The 23,692-nt window shown below is 42.8% G+C and overlaps 1 protein-coding gene across 2 annotated transcripts in view; it reads right to left on the reverse strand.

The window, feature by feature from the left end:
* The window catches only part of clic4 (chloride intracellular channel 4), a 116,465-nt gene that overhangs the window by 10,104 nt on the left and 82,669 nt on the right, over window positions 1–23,692 (reverse strand). For both annotated transcript variants that reach the window (XM_033045168.1, XM_033045167.1), the window contains exon 4: window positions 6,115–6,221. In XM_033045168.1, the coding sequence (XP_032901059.1) occupies window positions 6,115–6,221 (107 nt within the window). The remainder of the gene's footprint in view (window positions 1–6,114; window positions 6,222–23,692) is intronic.

Consider the following 23,692-nt stretch of genomic DNA (forward strand, 5'->3'; position numbering starts at 1 on the left):
TTGATCACACATTTGCACTAATTCCATTGCATTCTCCCCATCAATTTCCTCAGATTCTACCACTCACCACACATTAGGGGCAATTTATAGTGGCCAATTAATGTGCCGAAAATCACACATTTTTGGATGTGGGAGTAAACCAGGGCACTCAGAGGAAACCCACGCTCCACATGGTCACAGGAACAATGTGCAAACACCCTGAAGTCAAGATTGAACCCTGGTCGCCAGTGCTGTGATGCAGCCGTTCTATCAGAGACCCAGCACGGTGGCGCAACAGGTGGCATGGTGGCGCAGCGGTAGAGTTGCTGCCTCAGAGCGCCAGAGACCCAGGTTCGATCCTGACTACAGGTTCTGTCTGTACAGAGTTTGTACATTCTCCCCGTGACCGAGGTAGGAATGCGGGGTAAAGTTTACATTCAGATCAGGCATGATCTTACTAAATAATGTCGCATGTTTAAGAAAGAACTGCAGATGCTGGAAAATTCAAAGGTGAACAAAAAAGCTGGAGAAACTCAGTGGGTGAGGAAGCATCTATGGAGCGAAGGAATAGGCGATGTTTCGGGTCGAGAGCCTTCTGGGGACAAGTACCTAGGGGGTGGATGACTCCTGCTCCTTATTTGCATATTTGCATGATGATCATATGTAAAAATAATATGGTGCAGCAGTGTAATTGTGCCTGAATACTGCTACAGCACCAAAGGTTCCCCAATAAGAATAAAAAATGGCATAGTTTGTGACAGTACTCCTGGTGCACAATCTCACCCTTCATTACACAGCTCATCACGTTGTCCTCCTGTATTGCCTCTCCTTCATTATCATTAAAACTATTGCAGGAGGCTATACTCTTACACAATTGCATTTGGTGCATTTTCAATAACCTCCAGCTAAATCTTTGGGAAGCTCTTCAGTGCTGGCACACTGCCAATGCGTTTTCAACCTTGCTTTTCTTAAGGACTTTGAGACCCTTCCTCCATTATAAATGCACAATATTCATTAAAGTTGTTGATGAAAATAACACAGACTGAATTGCACCAGGCAGATTTTGACAAATTGAGTTTAACAAAATCTTTTCAACTGTCTGCGTGTATGGCATAATGATGTCATGGTAGAGTTGCTGCCTTACAGCGCCAGAGATCCAGGTTCTGTACGGAACGTGTATGATCCCCCTGTGACCGTGTGGGTTTTCCCCAGATGCGTCGGTATCCTCCCACACTCCAAAGACGTACAGGTTTGCAGTTTAATTAGCTTCGGTAAAATTGTAAATGAACCCTAGTGTATTGGATAGCAATAGTATGCAGGATGATCACTGGTCGGCACGGACTACAGTGTTTCCACTCTGATTTACATTCTTCCCTGGCATTATGAAGACAAATACTAAACTTGAACACCATGTTACCTGATGGCATTATTCCAGAGATCCAGAGCAACACGACATTTAAAGAGGTGTGTGTGTGTGTGTGTGTGTGTGTGTGTGTGTGTGTGTGTGTGTGTGTGTGTGTGTGTGTGTGTGTGTGTGTGTGTGTGTGTGTGTGTGTGTGTGTGTGTGTGTGTGTGTGTGTGTGTGTGTGTGTGTGTGAAAAATGAAAAACATTTTGCATTGGCTGTTTGCATTCAATCCAGATTCAATGTCAGGGTGAGGTTTCAGCACAAACACGGTAAAATGCTGGAATTGACTATAAGATGTAAGATTGGTCAGCTCATTACTGAAATTACTCCTGATGGTTTAGCGAACTGAATGCTCCACACTTATTATAATCATGCAAAATAATGTCTTTTATAAGACATCGGTGAATTTATCCTGTCAAGCATTACTGGGCTATTTTAAGACAGGTTCCATAGAGATTACATCCAAGGCATTCATCATGATGGCGGTGAAACATATTTCACTAAAACAGTAATTTGCTGCTTTTTCTTGTGCAGTTCCTATTGATTGAATATCATGGTGTACAGAAATGATAAATTATGGAATATGGCCTTGAAAACTACTTTGCTTAAGTGCAGTATGAAATGATAATGTACAGGCATTTTGCAGGCATGCATAATCTTTGAATGATCAAAAGCAAGATGATTTTTCTCACTCCCACTACCCAGCAATGAATGCAGGGAGGGGTGAGAGTCAGTCTAAACCTGCAGATTTTGATCTGATATAAAAAATATATTCACCGATGCCTTAGCAATGTAAGATTTGAGTTCAAAAGTATAATTGTATTTATCAAAATCTGGTGAGGCGATCTCAGTCCACCAGATTCTTAGGTCAGACTATATTATCAAAGAGTAAATATCTTTAAACATGAGGATACATTCTTTATGTTATTTGTGGAGTCCTCCAAGAGCAAAGAATGAACAGAAGGTTATTAGAAAGCGCTTAATCCTAGTGAGATGGTACAAATACGCCAAGATTTCATTATTGTGTGTAACACTGCTGCAATATGTCGGTGCTCATTTTTAATCTGATAATGTTCCTTCACATTATTAAAATATATATTTGTATAGAATTTATTGTATAGAGTGATACAGATACAGTGTGGAAACAGGCCCTTCGGCCCAACTGCTACACTAGTCCCACCTGCCTGCGTTTGGTCCATATCCCTCCAAACTTGTTCTATCCATGCACCTGTCTAACTGTTTCTTAAACGTTGGGATTGTCTCAGCCTCTGGCAGTTTATCCCGCACACCCACCACTATTTGCGTGAAAAAGTTACCCCTCAGATTCCTATTAAATCTTTTCCCCTTCACCTTGAACCTACGTCCTCTGGTCCTTGATTCCCCTACTCTGGGCAAGAGACTCTGTGCATCTGTGTTCAGGATTTATGTTCAGGACTCGCACTGGGCTCCAACATTACTGGGGCTAGGGGAAGGTTTTGGATGGTTCCCGCCCATTAACTGTCCACCATGATTTATATCCAACTGATGTAGGCCTGCACTGCTTTGTTCTAATTCACTGATCATGGGTGCTTGTCGCTCTGGCTCCTGCATACACTTTCAGCTGTGAGATCTCAAGAGGAAGCCAAGGTAGATGATCTACCCAGCACTTTAGACTAAACAAAACTATGGACGTTTCAGCCTCGTGTTTACCACCCATAACTGGATCCTTGCCTACACTGGTAATGATCCTAAATTATTTTCAATAGACAATAAACAATAGACAATCGGTACAGGAGTACCCTTCGAACCAGCACTGCCATTCAATGTGATCATGGCTGATCATCCACTTTTAGTACCCCATTCCTGCCTTCTCCCCATATCTCCTGACTCCGCTATCTTTAAATTATCTATCTAACTCTCTCTTGAAAGTATCAGGAGAGCTAGCCTCCACTGCCCTCTGAGCAGATAATTCCACAGACTCACAACTCTTTGTGTGAAAAAGTGTTTCCTCATCTCCCTTCTAAATGGCTTACCCCTTATTCTTAAACTGTGGCTCCTGGTTCTGGACTCCCCCAACATTGGGAACATGTTTCCTGCCGCTAATGTGTCCAAACCCTTAATAATCTTTTATGTTTCAATAAGATCCCCTCTCATCCGTCTAAATTCCAGAGTATACAAGCCCAGCCGCTTTCATTCTCTCAGCATATGACAGTCCCGCCATCCTGGGAATTAACCTTGTAAACCTACGCTGCACTCTCTCAATAACAAGAATGTCCTTCCCCAAATTTGGAGATCAAACCTGCACACAATACTCCAGTTGTGGTCTCACTAGGGCCCTGTACAACTGCAGGATGACCTCTATGCTCCTATACTCAACTCCTCTTGTTATGAAGGCCAACATGCCATTCGCTTTCTTCACCGCCTGCTGTACCTGCATGCTTACTTTCATTGACATGAACAAGGACCCCAGATCCCGTTGTACTTCCCCTTTTCACAACTTGACACCATTTAGATAATAATCTGCCTTCCTGTATTTGCTACCAAAGTGGATAACCTCACATTTATCCACATTAAACTGCATCTGCCATGCAGTTTAATGTCGATTTCCTTCTGTCATCTGTTTAATTGTCTACACCCATTCATTACTAGGTGTGAAAGGACTTCAGATGAATCCATTGATATGGGGTTTGCTTAACTTTGTTAATTTCATGCTGATGTTCCTGCTTAGCTGCTGCATTGGATAGGCACACCTGCTACAGGGAGGGTGGTGAGAAAGAGGTGCCTCATGTCGCCTCATGCACTACCTGCTGCAAACCGGTCTACCAGCTCTTGGCTGGTTGGGTCTCTGGTAGTATTACCAACCATTCTCGATGAAGGACATTAATACACCCCAGTCAGAGTACATTCAGTCTTTTTGATACTTCTAATGCTTCTTCTAAGTCTGTGGCAATCTGGTGGAAACTTTAGTGCCCAAGTTTGACCTGATATTGTGCTACTTCATGTAGTCATACAACATGAAAGAGACCCTTCGTAGCAACTTGTCCATTCTGACCATGATGCCCCAACTACACTAGTCCCACCTGCCCATTCATTCCAACTATCCTTTCTTGCTCCCTGCTGTACCGTTACCTATTCAGTTCACTGACTCTTCTTTCATCACCTTCCATACTGACTTCCAGTCTTCCACCTGCCCTCAGTCCTGCATTGGATCCTGTCCCCTGTGGCAATCTAGATTAAACCCAGCCGTTTAGCACTAGCAAACCTGCCTGTCAGTATTGCAAATTCAATGCATACCTTCCCACCCGTACAACCAACATGTTACTTCCAATGAAAGAGAAGACACAAAGTGCTCAGAGGGTAACTCAGAATAACTCATGAAGGTCAGGCAGCATCAACGGAGAACATGGATAGGTGACGTTTCAGGTCGGGATCCTTTTTCAGCTTACAATTGCCGACCATCGATAAATCGATTCACACTAGTCCTGTGTTATTCCACGTTAACATCCACTCCCCACATACTAGGAGCAATTTTACAGAGGCCAATTGACCTACAAACCTAGATATCTTTGGAATATATGAGGGAACCGGAGCACCCAGAAGAAACCCACGCAATCACAGGGAGAACATTCAAACTCCACACAGACAGCACCCAAGGTCAGGATCAAACCTGGGTATCTGGTGCTGTGAGACAGCAGGTCTAACAACTGTGCCACTGTGCCAACCAACTTAGTTGGCCAAAGAGACTGTGAAAGTGCTGTATGACTCAGATCATCACAATTACTTCTTTGCTGCATGGCACATCACTGGTTCTGCTACATTTACTGATACATTTTATTTTTTCTTTCAGTTTAGGATGGGAAGTCACAAGATTTGGAAATTGTCAATGGGAGGACTGGTGATTAAATATCAATCGTGTTAAAGTTTCGTATTTGAACAGGATACAAGAACAATTTGTCACCAAAAAATGCAATCCTTGCTTAAAGCTGTGACATTCCACAACTCCCTCTCATTTGAACTTTCCTTGCCTTAATTACATCAACATTTGTATGTTTAATGCTTCTTTGAAGTGTCCCCTTGTTTATTCTTAGTGCAGAATGCAATATTTTTAAGTCTTCATACATTCCTGTTATGTTGAAATCAAGAGACATTGCACAATCCTTCACTCAGAGATCTTTTCCCAGAATCTCAGTTCTGTGGATCACTTCACTCTCCCACTTTTTCCTTCCTACAGCCTTAAACATAGAAACATAGAAAATAGGTGCAGGAGTAGGCCATTCGGCCCTTCGAGCCAGCACCGCCGTTCTAGATGATCATGGGTGATCATCCCAAATCGGTACCCCATTCCTACTTTCTCCCCATATCTATTGATTCCATTCGCCCTAAGAGCTATATCTAACTCTCTCTAGAATACATCAAACTTTAAATATCAGGCTACCAACACTTAATCATGGCCCCTTCATTTATTCTGGCTTAGAATTTTCTTGCAACCCCTTCTTCAAAGATTGAACTTCAACTTGGCTGGATACAAGGTCCCAAATATACTCTACAAAGAGGCCAACATTAATCTGTAAACAATATGCACGATAGGACCCACACACTCATTACAGCACAAAGTGAATCCTCATCAAGAATACATTCGGCCAGTTTACTGAACGAATATGTTCCGTGCTTCCAATTCAGAATGTATTATATCCTGAATTGGAAGCAGTACTTGAAGGATCACTATTGCTCTTCTAACAAACAGTTTACCTTCATTAGCTTCTGGCTTGGAGTTTTTGATGAAAGACGAGAATTTTGCAAAGATATCATTCCCGGCTGTGTTGGATTCTGGGTGTTTTGTGCCGAGCTTCAAGTACCTAGGAACAAAATGAATATTGAATAAGAAATTTAAAAACAGAAACATTTTACTTCTTCTTCTTATCGAGTACACATACAAGATTAGTTGTTCAGCCAGAGCTGAACACCCTTCTCGGCATCTGCATACAATGGTGTCTGTCTTGTCGCTTCTTGTGCGTGGTGGTGGAAAGATTGCTGGAAAAACCGCTCTTTCCTTGACCCCACCATTTTACTGTTGTGGGATGGATTTAATCCACAATAACTTTCATTGATGGTGTAGCAAATAGTATTACCACTCCATAGTTCCACCGGCCCAGGTTCTATCCTGACCTCGAGTGCTATCTTTGTGGAGTTTGTGCTTTCTTCCTCTGACCATAGGTGTCTATCCCAGGTCCTCCTGTTTCCTCCTATGTTTTAAAGTCATGCTGGTTGTATTGTTATTTAGTTGCCCTTGCAGTAAAGGGCCTGGTAGGTGGACTGGAGCGATCAGACCATTACAAAAATAAAATTCAATAGCGTGCAATAAAACGAAGTAACAGGTTAAAGACCAAGAACCTGGTCAAAGGCTAGATATTCATGAAGAAGGGGAAGTAATGATGTGGAGTTCTGGTGAGGGAAATTTAGAATTCAGGGTGTCCACATACCCACCAGTGGTTAATGTCAAGATACACATGAAGGCAGAATTAGAGGGGTAGGGTCACTTTGAAGGGTTTCAAGGCTGGAGAAGGCTATGGATCTGCAAGACCACTAAGGAATGTGAAAGCAATGAAGGAAATGTTAAAATTAAGGTCTTGAGTAATCAGGAACCACTCTGGTCAGCAAGAGTATGGGCAATAAGTGAATGAAACTTAATCCGATTTAAAGTAATCAATGGGATTGGACTTGTGACAATGAACTCATTACAACTTACATGACAACCATATATCAACCACAATTTTAGTAGACAATCAGGGAAACCCTTTATATTTTCTGTCTTGAAGGTGGAGTGATAACATGGAAAGCTGCAATAATGAGTATCGCTACATTAACAGGCAGTTCCATTCTCACAAAACAATAATGTTTAATTGGACAACATCACCACATGTGCATGATCTATCTATTCAGTAAGATTGCTTTTGAATTACCTTCCTTAAATATTCAGCATTCCACTATTAACCACAGAGCCACAATTCTTATTTCTTTCCACTATTAATATTTCACACCATTGATTGAATGATGGAAGGAACTACGGGATAGCAAGTGCCATTAAGTCTCCTGGTTAAATTACATGAAATAAACATGCAATTACATCTGAAATAAAAACAGACAATGCTGGAAAACTTAACAGGTCAGACAGCATCTGTGGAAAGAGAAGCAAAATGAATTTGTTAACAAATTCTGACCTGCTGAGTTTACCTAGCAGTTTGTTTTTTGCTGCAGATTTTAACATTTGATGGGTTGATGACACATTATATTTTTGTCTTTCTGCTGATTCTGGGTATTTCAGTTTTTATTATAGATTTCCATAATCTGCAGTAGCCGACTTTTGGATGGAGCAACATGTAATGTTCTTGTTCTGCTGTCGGGCACTGCTGCAACAGGGATTTTTATTGACCTGTACCCCAAATAGTTTAGTAAATTTAATGACGAGATGTTGTGACCTATAGGCCAGGTTGATCACAGGAGTCATTCCTGTTCGTTCCAGAAAGATGGTCTTGGCTTGAATCCCCTGCTAGCTCTCACAAAGTGAGTGAAGTACTAATCCAGAATTCCAACTACTGTCTCAAGAAAACAGATTGGAAACGTCAGGCATTCTGTCATTCAATATATTCCGCAGAATATCTTATGAGGCCTCTATCAGATCTGACCTATTACATACTAATAAAAAATGTCTCACATTCATTCCCCGAATGTGAAAGCTATTGGAAGCACATCCCAAAACCCCTTCAAAAACACTGACCATATTTTTAACAGGAGGATTAGTGGCACATTATTCATTCTGCTGCTGCACACACACCATCTGTTTCTGATAGATTTGCATACTGCAGCTTTACTGATATTAATATTGCAGATTCAGTGCCAGCACCAACAAGATCATCACCATTGAGAATGCTCTCAAAAATGTAATTACCTGAGAATGAAACTCAAAAACACGATGGCTCAAATGATTAAAATGACTGTCACCACTGTATGAAGCAAATCTTCCATTTCAGCATTAAGAGTCTCAAAATAAGAAAACCCTGCTGCACTTTTTACCTTAGAATGAATTGCAGGCTCTTTGCAAAAATCAATAGAAGTTTCCAAATTTAATTCACATTGAACTTCTGTAGATGTCTCTGTTAAGACATCTTCCTGACAATACCATCCACACCCCTCCCCCTCCCTCTCCCCAAGCAGCAATAGTTGAATTAGAGATTTAAATTCAACTGCATACATTGTCTTCCGATAAATATAATTCTGTAATTTTGAAAGTGATATGACTCAGCTGCAACATCTAGGGACGACTTGATTAAGTGCAGTTGCTTTGAGAAATTCTAAACTACTTAGATCAATTGGTTCAGTTGAGTTTAGAGATACTGCGTGGAAACAGGCCCTTCGGCCCACCGAGCCCACGCCGACCAGCGATCCCTGTATTGTCCCACACACTAGGGACAATTTACAATCTTTACCAAAGCCAATTAACCTACAAATCTGTACGTCTTTGGACTGTGAGAGGAAACCAGAGCACCCGGGGAATACCACATGGGGAGAATTCCGTACAGACAGCACATTAGTCAGGATTGAACCCAGGTTTCTTATCTTTAAGAATTAAAGTGTCCAAAGCTTATTTAATATTTTCTATCAGATAATACAAACAAAAAAAAATCAGCCCTGAGGTTACTCCAGGCCTACCCCTTATTCTTAAACTGTGACCCCTGGTTCTGGACTCCCCAACTTTGGGAACATTTTTCCTGCATTTGGGCTGTCCAATCCCTTAAGAATTTTATATGTTTCTATAAGATCCCGTCTTGTCCATCTAAATTCCAGTGAATATGAGCCCAGTCGAACCATTCTTTCATCATATATCAGTCCGCCATCCCGGGAATTAGCCTGGTATTAACATTGAATGGTGAGGCAGGCTGGAGGGACCATATGGCCCACTCCTGCTGCATTGTTCGTGTGTGTTCTTGGCAAACTGCAGGTGGAAACTGACATTCCCAGCAATGGACTGCAATCAGCTGGACTATTGCATTCCCTGTCCTTGAATTTAAGCAGACTCATTCTTGGACACAGTTCACAGGTACCGTGACTGGTTGATGTTTACCATCTTTAAATCATTATTATTTTCCCTGAAGTGAAATGATAAAAAACACAACTGCCGTGTTGAGAGTGTGATGCTATCTCTCCACAAATCTGAAAACAATTTAAGATTAGCACCAATTAATGTCCCGGGCAAACAACATCACTTCCATCCAAGTTCTGGAAACATGTATAAACAATGTTTAAAATAATCAAGTAGTAGCTTGATATACTCATCCAATAACCAAAAAAATGCTTACAACAATTAAACCAAGATGCTAATAAACTAAATATCCAATATTTCCATGCCTGCACTCAATTATTGCTTAAATGCTTGATTATTAAGCATTAAGCATTAATAATTAAGCAATTATTGCTTAAATGGGTCTGGTTTTGATTTTTTTTCATGACCAAATTTCAGTGGATACATTAACAATGATACATATATTGTGAATCATTGAGCACTTACATTTATGCTCAGTCTATTTTGTGGATTTGACAGAGATAGGCACCACGAGAAGATCCCACTTAACTTTAGACTTTACTTTAGCGACAAAGCATGGAAACAGGCCCTTCGGCCCACCGAGTCCGTGCGGACCAGCAATCTCCTTCCACTAGCACTATCCCACACAATGGGGACAATTTACAATTTTACCGAAGCCAATAAACATACAAACCTGCAAGTCTTTGGAGTGTGGGAGGAAACCGGAGCACCCAGAGAAAACCCTCACGGTCATGGAGAGAACGTACAAACTTTGTACAGACAGCACCCATAGTCAGGATCGAACCCGGGTCTCTGGCACTGAAGGGGAGCAACTCTACCGCTGCACCCCTGTGCCAAAAATGCATAAAACTAAATGAAGACATATTAGTGTAATACATTTTTTCAAATCAAGATAATCGTAGCTCACAGACCAGCCCCAGAGAATGCTGAATCTCCAGAGATATTTCATTTAAATTAAACTTGCAAGCGGAAGTTACGTAAATGTAATTCCTGTTCCTCCTAAATTGTATTTTATTGCTCAAATGGCTGTGGCATCATCCATCTGCACGGCACGGTGGTGCAGCGGTAACGTTGCTTCCTTACAGTGCTTATAGTGCCAGAAATCCAGGTTCGATCCTGGCTACGGGTGCTTGGCTACACAGAGTTTGTACGTTCTCCCAGTGGGTTTTCTCCGAGAACTTCAGTTTCCTCCCACACACCAAAGATGTACAGGTTTGTAGGTTAATTGGCTTGGTGTAAATGTAAAAATTGTCCCTAGTGTAAATGTGCGGGAATCGCTGATCGAGGCGGGCTCAGTAGGCCAAAGGGCCAGTGTCCACGCTGTATCTCTAAACTAAAAACTAAACCATGGCAGGTATCACAGAAAAGCTAGCTGCTGTTGCAACCACGAGGAGAGGTATTGAAGCTAGGAAATAATTCAGTTGTCGGTTTGCTGTCAGCTAATGCTGGCATTTGGCTGCGAGCCTCAGCATCAGCACTGCTTTGAGACCTACCCCTGTGGTTAGTCTGGCTCACAAAAGCCCAATTGAGAACACACGATATAAACAATTTAGAAATACAGATCTGGTTTTGGCAGATTCAGGGCAATCTGACCTCTGAGTGCCACGTATGAATAGGATGAAAGTTCCAGAATCCCGTGGCTTTGAGGGTTAGGGTCCTTTGATAACCTTTCCTGCAACTATTAAAACAACTAATTTTGTATTTGAAAAATCAAAATGTCCCAAATTGACCAAAGCAAAGATGTATTTGCTCTGCAAAGCAAATATATATGTTGCAGTTGTATAAGACGTTTGGGAGACCACATTTAGACCGCTCGGTTCACAATAACCAACCTGATCTCCCGGTTGCTCAGCAGTTCAACTCCCCCTCCCATTCCGAATCCGACCTATCTGTCCTGGGCCTCCTCCATGGCCAGAGTGAGGACCACCGTAAATTGGAGGAACAGCACCTCATATTTCGCTTGGGCAGTTTGCACCCCAGCAGTATGAACATTGACATCTCTAATTTCAGGTAGTCCTTACTTTCTCCTCCTCTTCTCAGCTCTCCATCAGCCCACTTGCTCCTCCTCTTCCTTTCTTCTCCCCCCCCCCCCCCCCCCCCCCCCCCCCCCGCCCCCCACATCAGTATGAAGAAGGGTTTCAGCCCGAAATGTTGCCTATTTCCTTCGCTCCATAGATGCTGTCTCACCCGCTGAGTTTCTCCAGCATTTGTCTACCTTTAGAATATTGTGTTCAGTTCTGGGCACCATGTTATAGGAAAGATATTGTCAAGCTTGAAAGGGTTCAGAAAAGATTTATGAGGATGTTGCCAGGACTAGAGGGCGTGAGCTATAGGGAGAGGTTGAGTAGGTCAGGTCTCTACTTCATGGGGCACAGGAAGATGAGGGGTGATCTTATAGAGGTGTACAAAATCATGAGAGGAATAGATCGGGTAGATGCACAGAGTCTTTTGATCATAGAGGAATCGAGGACCAGAGGACAGGTTCAAGATGAAGGGGAAAAGATTTAATAGGAAACCAAGGGGTAACTTTTTCACACAAAGGATGGTGGGTGTATGGAACAAGCTGCCAGAGAAGGTAGATAAAGCTGGGACTATCCCATCGTTTAAGAAACAGTTAGACAGGTACATGGATAGGACAGGTTTGAAGGGATATGGACGAAGCGCAAGCAAATGGGACTAGTGTCGCTGCGCCAGTGCGGGCAAGTTGGGCTGAAGAGCTTGTTTCCACACTGTATGTCTATGACTATATCCAAACCCAACAGTGCATATACACTGCATCTTGCAAATGCTTTGCCTAATGCTGCTTATTAGCAGTCAGACACTTAATTCTTCACCTCCTTCCTGATTATCTCATTTTGCTTCGCTATTATCTCAACACATGCAATGCCAGAATACAAATGAGCACTAATAAGTCACACAATGAAGAATGGGCCAGGGAAGCTATCACTTTGGTTCCTTGCATTCTCACATGGAGCGAGCTCAATTAGAATCAGGAAATTCCAACAGTTTTTATCAACCAGGTCCTTTACCCTCATGTGTAGGAAGGAACTGCAGATGCTGGTTTACACCGAATATAAACACAAAATGCTGGAGTAACTCAGAGGGTCAGGCAGCATCACTGGAGAAAAGGAATAAGTGATGTTTCAGGTCGAGACCCTTCTGTAGGAAGGAACTGCAGATGGTGGTTCGACCCGAAATGTCCAGAACGGTCTTGACCCGAAAAGTAATTATTCCTTTTCTCCAGAGATGCTGCCTGACCCGCTAAGTTACTCCGGCATTTTGTGTCTATCCTTTACCCACAAAACAGATCATAAGCTGAAGAAGGGTCTGAAGAAGGGTCTCGCCCCGAAACATCACCCATTCCTTCTCTCCAGAGATGCTGCCTGTCCCCCTGAGTTACTCCAGCTTTTTTTGTCTATCATAAGCTACCAACAGTTTTATCATGGACCAAATTAGCAACAGCGACTGTGGTAGGCATCATCGTTTTAAAGATGAGTTACGCCCCAACTATAACATGACAGGACAGTCAGGTGCAGGAGTTCATTAAGCATTATCTAACTGCTCCTTCAACAAATATAGTGTCTCTGTCAGTCCGAACATGATGTTCTCTTGGGATCTAGTTCTGCGTTCAAAATACAATCCAATGTACAGGAGAGTTATGATGTGCCATCTCCTTTCCACGTGTAAATAGTTTTAGTTTATATTTATAGTTCTTATAGGCCTGTCCCACTTAGGTGATTTTTCGGCTGTCATAGTCGTAGCAGGTCGCCGAAAAACGGGACAACTGGACCCCCCCTACGACAATGTCTACAACAATGTCTACAACAACTTACCACCTAGTCAACGTCAAGCTACTGACAACCGGCGACTCATTAGGACGTCCACACCTACGTCAACCTACGTCCACCTGCAAAAAGCTATGAACAGGTAAGATAATTCAGTTGCCGGTGCTGCCTGCTGCCTGACCCACTCAATCACGGGACCACTTTGTGTCTTTTAAAAGTGATATAACTTTTATTTTATTTCCATTGATCCAAGCAGACGGCACATTTATGAGTAACACATGTTGGACTGTCAAAGTCAACAGGCCTACAAGGTGGAACAGTGATGCCAAGCATTTGTGAAATATTAAAGTAATAACAAATGTGGATTTACTTTCAAATTTCAACATTGAGAGTTCACTTTCAAAATAACACTCGCTTGGTCAACCGACACCACTTTGCTACAAATATTTCAAACAGCTCAGAAAATGATATATATGTTTAAATTGATGATAACATTTGCTCTACGATACCTCTCGATCTTTAATTCAAGATCAACCCAGTCTAGAACGGTTGTGGTTTCCTTTGCTGTTGTGTTTGTGGGAAATCAAACAGTGTGCTGAGTGTGTGCGGCATGGTGGCGCAGCGGTAGAGTTGCTGCCTTACAGCACATGCAGCGCCAGAGACCCCAGGTTTGATCCCGACTACAGGTGCTGTCTGTACGGAGTTTGTACGTTCTCCCCGTGACCTGCGTGGGTTTTCTCCGAGATGTTCGGTTTCCTCCCACACTCCATAGACGTACAGGTTTGTAGGTTAATTGGCTTCAGTAAAATTGTAAATTGTCCCTAGTGTTCAGGATAGTGTGCGGGGATCGCTGGTCGGCGTGGGCTTGGTGGGTCGAAGTGCGTATTTCTGCGCTGTGACTCTAAACTAAACCTAACGAAAAATATACCTGTGACTCACATCTCAAAACAAGCTGTCACAGAGACATGCAAACATTGTTGGAGCTGTATCCATTCTTATATCTTCATTCATTCATGGGCTGTGGGCTTTGCAACAGTGCGGGCATTTAATTTGCCATCCCCAGCTACCAGGTAGTGGTTAGCTAACCGACAAACGTGCCAGGAATGGAGTTGCAACATTTTAACCTCATGAGGCTGAGGACAAGGAGATATTTTTTCCAAGTCAGGATGCTGTGTGTGTGCTTTGGAGAACAATGGTCCAGGTGGTGGTGATCCAAATTCCACCCCAAATGCACAATACAAGTGACAAAATATTTCTCCATCAAACCTCCTGAACCATCTGATTGTGTTCACTGCATTGGAGCAAACTATCTTGTTTTATTCCAGCAGTTTCAGCCAAATGAACTTTATCACATTCCAAATGTAACTTGGATATATTCCAGCACCACTCTCCTCTTTGGGAAAGAACATTTTTAATTGCTTGTGCATGAGTTCTCTGCAGAACCAGCTCAAATTCCATTTCCAATACAACACGTACTCCCCACACTCAGGATATGTAGCGCTTAATTGATGTCATAGCAATGTGTGTCACAATGACCAAACCTCATTAACCTCTTTTTGTCAGGAACCCTGTCGTTTCTCACTACGCTGGTCAAAATGTTTCTTTCTCCCCGAAGAAGAGAAAATAAGATTCTAATTCCACCGTAACTCATGACATCGAAATTTTAGGTATTGATTTCCAAACGCTGTTCAAAATCTCACTGTAAGAATTCTGTAATCTCCCTCTCTGTTCTCTTTGGTTAAAACAGCTTCAAATCCGATGATTACAGGGGCTCCAAGCACAAAGGTTCACCAGTGCCAAGCATAAAATATGTATCAATTAACTGTTCGGGTGCCAAAAGCCCAACAGAGCAATTTCTAGCCGTCCTCTCATCCATTCAAGCATCTGCGGAAGGAAGGAATGTTTAGTGGGAGGCCATAAGTTTGGCAGAGATCTCTGGTGGAAACAGAAGTTTATATTCCAGCATTTTTGAACTTTGATCCCCACTTCTGGCATTCACAGTCCAAAGTTGAGAGGGGCCAGAGATTACTAGAGAAAGTACGGGTCTGAGCAGAATAGAGAAACCCAGCCCAAAACTGTTACAGTGAATATCAGTGATTATTCTGTGAGCATTTTGTGTACATCTTTTTTTCACATTCACCCTTTGCCCTTTTCCATATGAGTCTATACTCATTGGGCGAAACAGTCTCAGTCTATGTTGTAGGCCAATATGGAAAAGGGCATAGGGTGAATGTGAAAAAAAGATGTACACAAAATGCTGGACTAACTCAGCGGGACAGGCAGCATCCCTGGAGAGAAGGAATGGGTGACGTTTCGGGTCGAGACCCTTCTTCAGACTGATGTCAGAGGAGTGGGCGGTACAGAGATAAAATGGAGTCGGAGACAGTAAGACTGGTCAGAGAAGTGGGATGGGGGAGGGGATGGAGAGATAGGAAAAGCAAGGGTTACTTGAAGTTAGAGAAGTCAATGGTCATACCGCTGGGGTATAAGCTGCCCACGCGAAATATGAGGTGCTGTTCTTCCAATTTGCGCTAGGCCTCACTCTGACAATGGAGGAGGCACAGAACAAACAGGTCAGTGTGGGAATGGGAAGTGGAGTTAACTGAGCTGAGCAACTGGTGAAAAAAAGATCTATGTTGGAGAGGAAAGACACACACACACACACACACAGAGGAGGGAAGTAAAACAGGAACACAGAAACTCAGGAAGGGGATAAATGAAAAATAACAATGAGCTGACAAAATTTTACATCGCAGGCAGAATAGTTGGTTTTAATGGTTAAAATTGATTAAGACAGAAATGTCAGCCCACAGGAACGCAGAAAGTGGATGAGACAAGATAACAGAAAAATCACAAGCGATAGATATGCATTCTGATCCCGTTAATCAGGAAAAAGATCACGTTCTCCCCAAGGCTTTGTAATAATCAGGGATAGACCTTCTCCATGAGAAATCTTCCATTTCAGGTCTTTTCTTCTGCTCTAGTATAAAGCAAATTGAATCTAAAAATGCTAAAAAATGGTAGACGTCACATTTGACGTCTACCCAGAAGTAGCAGCACCGATGTCTCAGAGTAACAGCCCATTCCTTCAGTAATTAATCATCTTGTGCTTAGGTGGGGAAGGGTGGTGAGATCAGGCCTCAAATAACGCTGTACATCTTAATGATTGAGACCGCAATCGTATGATATAATTGTGCAATGATCTACTCTAAGGGTGGTTACCTTGTGGTGGTGGTGAAGTTTGTGTGTGCCTAAGATTCTGAGAGCTAAGATTCTGGAGATATGATCCTGGCAGGCTCATCCATGACAGAGCATGACACAAAAAGACCTCAATGACAGAAGAATGTAGAGAAAAAAAAAAAACGCAGATGTTGTTTTACAAAAAAAGACACAAAATGCTGGAGCAACAGCGGGCATTGCACCATCTCTGGAGAATGTGGATAAGTAACATTTCTTCAGACTGAAGAAGGGTCCCAACCGGAAATGTCACCTATCCATGTTCTCCAGAGAAGCAGCCTGACCCATTGAGTTAGTCCAGCATGTTGTGTCTCTTTTTGCCTCAATGGTGGAACAGGCGGAGGATAGTTGATAGCCAGCAGGTGGAGCACCACAACAGCTGAGAGGGTGGAAGAAGGCTGCAGTCGGGAGGGACTCCCAACAGTTGTTGAGTTCATGCTCTTGGATCTGGGTCTGTCTCTGCCAAGGTGGCTGTCTGTGCACCAGTCTCTCCATGTCACACACGATGATCTACCTGGAGGATTAATATCTGTGACTCCAGGATCAGTCTCTTCAGCCATCGCAAGACCCACAGAAAGGACCCAGCAGGACAACAATCATACTTGACTTTGAGTGATTTTTGATGATGACGAGTACAAAAGTGTCTTTACTTTCACTAGGATTGGGTCAAATGAGAAAGCCAACTCCAATAAGTTGTCTCAGAGCCTCGTTATAAAAAGATTGCACTTACTTACATCTCTGGTCCTGATTGTTGCTTTGTGACCAATTTTCTAGGGACATTCTGCTGCCTGTGTGCAATTGAAAATCACCTACCCTCACAAACTGCTCACATGGCACAATTTGGACAAAAATGAAACACTTATGTTTTGAAAAGATAACAAGGGGTTTGCTGATGTAGCTAGATAAAAATAAATGTCTCCATTGGCTGGTAAGTCGATACATAGAGGGTGAAACAGGAGTTGAAATCATGATCAACAATCTGTTCTGATGAAAGATCATCAATCTGAAACATTAATTCTGTTTCTATCTCCGTAGACGCCACCTGACATGTTGAGCATGTTCCGGGTTTTCCATATAAAAATATATATAATTTAGATCATCTACAGTTATTTGCTTTAAAAATTCTCAATCTTGTTTTCAAATCTATCATCTAATCTCTTCTTATCTCTGACCTCTCCTTAGGCCTTATAAACCTCTGGGACGTCTGTAGTCCAGCAAATATTGACAATTGACTCAACCTCGAATTCAATGGTTCCTCAGTTGTTAAGCATGTTTTAAGGGCCTGTCCCACAGCAGCAACCTAATTGGCAAGTTTAGAAGAGTTTCCCTCGACTCATACTCGCAGCATGGTCGACACAAGGTCCTAGGTGGTCTTTGTAACTCTCCTTCATGCTCGAGAGTAGTCTCCGCGTACTCGAGGCCTCAGCTAGGTCGCGGCGTATTTTCAACATGCTGACAAATGCCCGCGAGTAAAAAAAGCCATGGAAAAAATCGATATTCTTTTTACTCGTATGTTTAGTCAAAGCAGGTCGTAGTAGGTCGGCATGTTAGTCGTAGGTAATCGAGGGTAGTCCCATTTCTCCCAAATTCCACCCCATCCACCATACTCCTCTCTCCCCTCCTAGAAATATTCATCTCCCATCCTTGAGCCCTTCCTTTCTCAATTGCCCCATCTCTTTCCATCCATATCCTTCCCTCCAGCTTTACATTTCACTCCTCCACTCTCCTTATATGGATGCCCTCATGTCATCTTTTCATCTGCAGCCTTTCTCACTTACTCCATCCATTTGTCAACCAGCCCACTTAATTGTATCCACCTAGCACCTTCCAGTCTTTTTTTCCACCCCCACCTCTCTTTTCATTCCTATGTGTAAAGAAGGCTCCCGACCTGAAACGTCACCTGTCCATTCCCTCCGTGGATGCTGCCGGATCGGCTTATTTCCTCCAGCACTGTGTTTTACACAGGCATATTACTTTTGTCTTGTTTGCTGTTAGAAATCAATCTGGACTCCTTTAAACGTAGAGGGTATTAAAATGTTCTGCTACCTCGTTTAAATGCTTTCCCACCAGTCACAACTGGAGGCACAGCGACACAGGTCACTGGTGCTATGAGGCAAAGGTACGAACCACAGTATTATTTCCTGCTTGAGTAATATCTTCCATTTAATAACAATCATGAGACCTCACATGGTTGGTGTATCCGGTAGGCGGCGCGACTCTCGTCAGCTGCGGCCTCTGCAGTTTGTCTGCGTTTTTATTATTTTATGTCTATGTTTTTATGTAGTTTTTGTTATTTTTGTTGGGGTATGTGTGTGGGGGGGTGGGGGTGGTGTGGGGGGGTTGGGGGTAACTTTTAAATCTCTCCCTGCACGGGAAACCCGACCTTTTCTTTGTCGGGTCTCCGTTGTCGTTGGGGCTGCAACGAGGAGCGGCCTCCAACAGGAAGACCGGGGGCTGTGGTGCCGACTACTCACCTCACCGTCGCGGAGCTGGCCGAGTCCAGAGCGGGTGGAGCTGTGGTGGACGCTGCTGCGGCCCGACCTCTGGAGATTCGGTGGCTGCAACTGCGGGTCTGGCGGGCGGCACCGGGAGCCCGCGGGTCCCTGGAGGGAGACCGCTTTTCGGGGCTTCCGCAGCGGCGACTTCTCCCGCCCGAGTTGCGGGGTTGAAGAGCTCCTGGAGCGGGGCCTTACACCACTGCCCCGCGCGGCTTGGAATGGCTGCGGGCTGCGAGCGCGCGCCGGGGACTCTAACACGAAGAACCCGGTGTGCGGCCTTGCATCACCCGGCGTGGCTTTAATGGCCACAGGACAATCGCCATCGCCCTCCGGGGGCTTTGACTTTGACTCTGACATCGGGGGGGAGAGTGCAGTGGAGAGAGAAGTTTTTTTGGCCTTCCATCACAGCAAGGTGATGGATGTTTATGTAAATTATGTTGTGTCTTGGGTCTATTTGTTTGTAATGTATGGCTGCAGAAACGGCATTTCGTTTGGACCTCAAGGGGTCCAAATGACAATAAATTGAATTGTATTGTATTGTATTGTATTACCTACTCTGAGATTTGCTGTGACATAAGGTGATGCATAAATGCAGCCATTCATTGTTGTTACAAGTCCTGATCTCCCAGTTTCAGGTTGACATGGCCATTCTGAAACCACCAGGGGTAAATATAGTGAATGGAAAGCCTGGACTGTTGAGTTCCACCTGATTTTTATTTAGTGTTTATTTTGTGCTTACACTGAGTGGAGATTGATGGCTGATGTCAAATCCTTCAACAAATTGGAACAGAAATCCAGGCACAGGCTGACCAACCAACGCTTCTGTGCTAAATAGTGGCTTCACTGTGGGTGAAGATGCGCTTTTATGAAGATGTACAAATTAAACTCTCACCCACTGTTGGAAAAACAAAGTCATATTCAAAGTAAGTTTACAGTGATTTCAGTCTAAAGAACGGTCCCGACCTGAAACGCCACCTATCCATGTTCTCCAGGGATGCTGCCTGACCTGCTGAGTCACTCCAGCACTTAGATTATTTTAATAGTCATTGAGTCATAGAGTCTTACAGCGTGGAAACAGGCCCTTGAATGACGCAACTTTTTTTTTCCGTTGATTCAAGCAGACAGCACATTTATGTAACAAATGGTGGCCTGTCAATGTCAGTCAACAGGCCTACAAGGTGGAACAGTGCCGCCAAGCATTTGTGATATATTGAAGTAATAACGAATTTGGATTCACTTTCAAAATTGAACATTTGACAGTTCACTTTCAAAATACCGTTACCGTTCAAGCGGGTCAACAACAACCACTTTGCCACATATACTTCAAACTGCTCAGAAAATGATATATGTTGCAGTTGATGAAAAAATATGTTCAATGTTGCCCTTTCAACCCCAGATCTTCGATTCAAGTTTGACCCAGTCTGGAACGTGTTCTCGAGAACAGTTCTAGACTACATCTAATCTATAATCAATAATGTGATTGTTTCCTTGTGGATCGTGGTTCAACTTCTAACGTAATCTACCTTTACTACAAGGAGCACAGAATCCACGCCAAATTAATTCAAAGCTCAAAACAAAAAGTGACTGCTGTATTTGCAGTAGGGCGTTTCACTGTCAGAAAGTTAGATGTGGAGTTAGATGTGGCCCTTGTGGCTAAAGGGATCAGGGGGTATGGAGAGAAGGCAGGTACAGGATACTGAGTTGGATGATCAGCCATTGAATGGCGGTGCAGGCTCGAAGGGCCGAATGGCCTACTCCTGCACCTATTTCCTATGTTTCTATGCTTCTAACAAGGGACAGGTTGTGTGGGGCAGTGTCGCAGTTTTTTCCCCTTATGTTCTTACATGTGATGCATTCTGAAGATGAATTGCGGTGCAAGAAAATGACTGGAAAATAAACAGCCTGCCTTGTACTGCGCCTACTCCTCCAACAGTGTGCATATTAGGGCGGCACTGTGGCACAGCGGTAGAGTTGCTGCCTTACAGCGCCAGAGACCCCGGTTCGATCCTGACCACGGGTACTGTCAATACGGTGTTTGGAGATTCTCCCCGTGACCGTGTGGGTTTTCCCCAGGTGCTCCGGTTTCCTCCCACACTCCAAAGACGTGCAGGTTTGTAGGTTAATTTGGCTTCTGTAAACTGTAAATTGTCCCTAGTGTGTAGGATAGTGTTAGGGTGCAGGGATTGCTGGTCGGCGCGGACTCAGTTGGCTGAAGGGCTTGCTTCTACACTGTATCTCTAAATTAAACTAAACATATATTAATTACCCTGAACAAACCGAGGACAAAGGATAGAAACATAGACAATAGGTGCAGGAGTAGATCATTCGGCCCTTCGAGCCTGCACCGCCATTCAATATGATCATGGCTGATCATCCCAAATCAGTACCCTGTCCCTGCTTTCTCCCCATATCCCTTGATTCTGATAGCCCTAAGAGCTATATCTAACTCTCTCTTGAATACATCCAGTGAATTGGCTTCCACTGCCTTCTGTGGCAGAGAATTACACAGATTCACAACTCTCTGGGTGAAAAAGTATTTCAGCATCTCAGTCCTAAATGGCCTACCCTTTATTCTTAAATTGTGACCCCTGGTCTGGACTCCCCCAACATTGGGAACATTCTTCCTGCATCTAGCATCTGTCCAATCCCTTAATAATTTTATATGTTTCTATAAGAGACCCTCTCATCCCTCTAAATTCCAGTAAATATAAGCCTATGATGATGTGGCCGTCTTAAATTGCCAACCCATACTGCAAGTGAATGCTGAGTTACTCCAGCAGTTTGTGTCTATCTTTGGTATAAACCAGCATCTGCAATTCAATTTTATTACTGCAACTGAACCTTTTGCCCATCTCCATTCAAACCAGAAGAGAATGGTTTGAGATCTTGATGCAGCTTTTTGGCTCTTCGGCACTTCACTTATTTATGTTTAAATATTTAAATTATTTAATGTTTACATCGCCCACGCTTCTAGTGCTTCACAAAAGTGTATCAGGTTACTAGGATGCCCCGTCTCATGTTAAATGGGGCTGGATTCCATACTAAAAGCTTCTCATTATTTTTCATGATCCATTATAGTTGAGAAAAATTATACATTTTCAATGGTGTAAAACAAGAAAAACAAATAATTACAAGGCAGTCCCTATTCGAGTTTTTAATGTGGAGAACTTGGCTTTGATCCTTTGGGAAGGTTTAATTGACGCATGGAACATCGAAAGGTCTAGACGGGATGTAAACAGGAAGGATTTGTCCCTTAATGGAAAGGTCAAAAACCAAAGGATAAATATTTAAGAGAATGGCTGAAGGTTTTGCAGGTGGATGGAATGTGAAGTAAGGTGGTTAATGAAGGTGGCATGATGACATAGTGGTAAATCTACTGTCTTACAGTGCCAGAGACTCGGGTTTGATCCTGACTACAGGTACTTGTCTGTATGGAGTTTGTACGTTCTCCCCATGACCTGCGTGGGTTTTCTCCGAGATTTTCGGTTTCCTCCCACACTCCAAAGATGAACAGGTTTGTAGGTAAATCGACTTGGTATAAATGTTTTTTTTAAATGTCCCTTGAGTATAGGATAGTGATAGTGTGCAGACTCATTGGGCCGAAGTGCCTGTTTCCACGCTGTATCTCAAAACTAAAAGCAAAATTCGTTCTAAGAGAGGTGTGGGGCTGGAACTCACTGCCTGAAAGAGTGTAGAAGCACCAACCCTTATCCAGACATGAGCTCATGAGATGATATAATTGCTAAAACAAGATTTAACAACAAAAATATCAAAGTACATAACCAGTTTTTACTTTTTGTTCTGCAAGAACACAATATGTTTAAGGTATCCTTCGGTGCCAGAAAATTAATGGTCCATTATGATCCATGAATAATCTATATTATTAATCTGGAAATAGCAGATATGAGTGCACTGACTGTAACGTGGTCGGAATTTCTCCACTGAAACCATCGATATTTTTAAGTAAATGCACCAATTCCACATTTCCCTCGGCAGACGTGCTTCTTGGGAGTAGGTCAGAGAGCGCCTTGGAAAATCCCAATCCTATTTTTCATTAATAATGTCTTCAAACAGAATTTAAACCACACTTTCTAGATTGGCGAACAGTTATACATATTGCGCAGGTTTTAAAGTAACACTCACGTGATACATAAACACAACAGAAATCATTATAAAAGTGGTTTTAACGTGGAGCAGCTCAAAGTAAAATTCATTCCCCCTTTGAAACTGTAGTGATATGTTATTTAGTTACGTGTAGTTCCCATACATCAAAAAATCTATTTATAGCCCTTTCCGAATTAAAGTTCATTTTATTAGATATCTTGAACTTAAATCATACTCATTATTTTATTGCAATTTAAAATGAGCTCTTCAACTGCATTATAAAAGTTTGCAGGATTCTGCTTTGAACTGAGATGATTACTATCACATTGTTTTTTTGAAGACCTGCTAAAGGTTGTGTGTGAACATTCTTAGTAATAAGCAATAACATCAACCAGATCATCCCAGTGAAAAAATGCAGCCAATCTGAATGTGTTCCTATCTCACGTTGCCTTTGTTGGTAGTTGTGCGGGGATCCTAATTATCCAATGGATCGACTGGGCTTATAATGGATCGACTGGGCTTATAATGGATCGACTGGGCTTATAATGGATCGACTGGGCTTATAATGGATCGACTGGGCTTATAATGGATCGACTGGGCTTATA

Source organism: Amblyraja radiata, chromosome 27 (genome assembly GCF_010909765.2).
Source record: "Amblyraja radiata isolate CabotCenter1 chromosome 27, sAmbRad1.1.pri, whole genome shotgun sequence".
NCBI lineage: Eukaryota > Metazoa > Chordata > Chondrichthyes > Rajiformes > Rajidae > Amblyraja > Amblyraja radiata.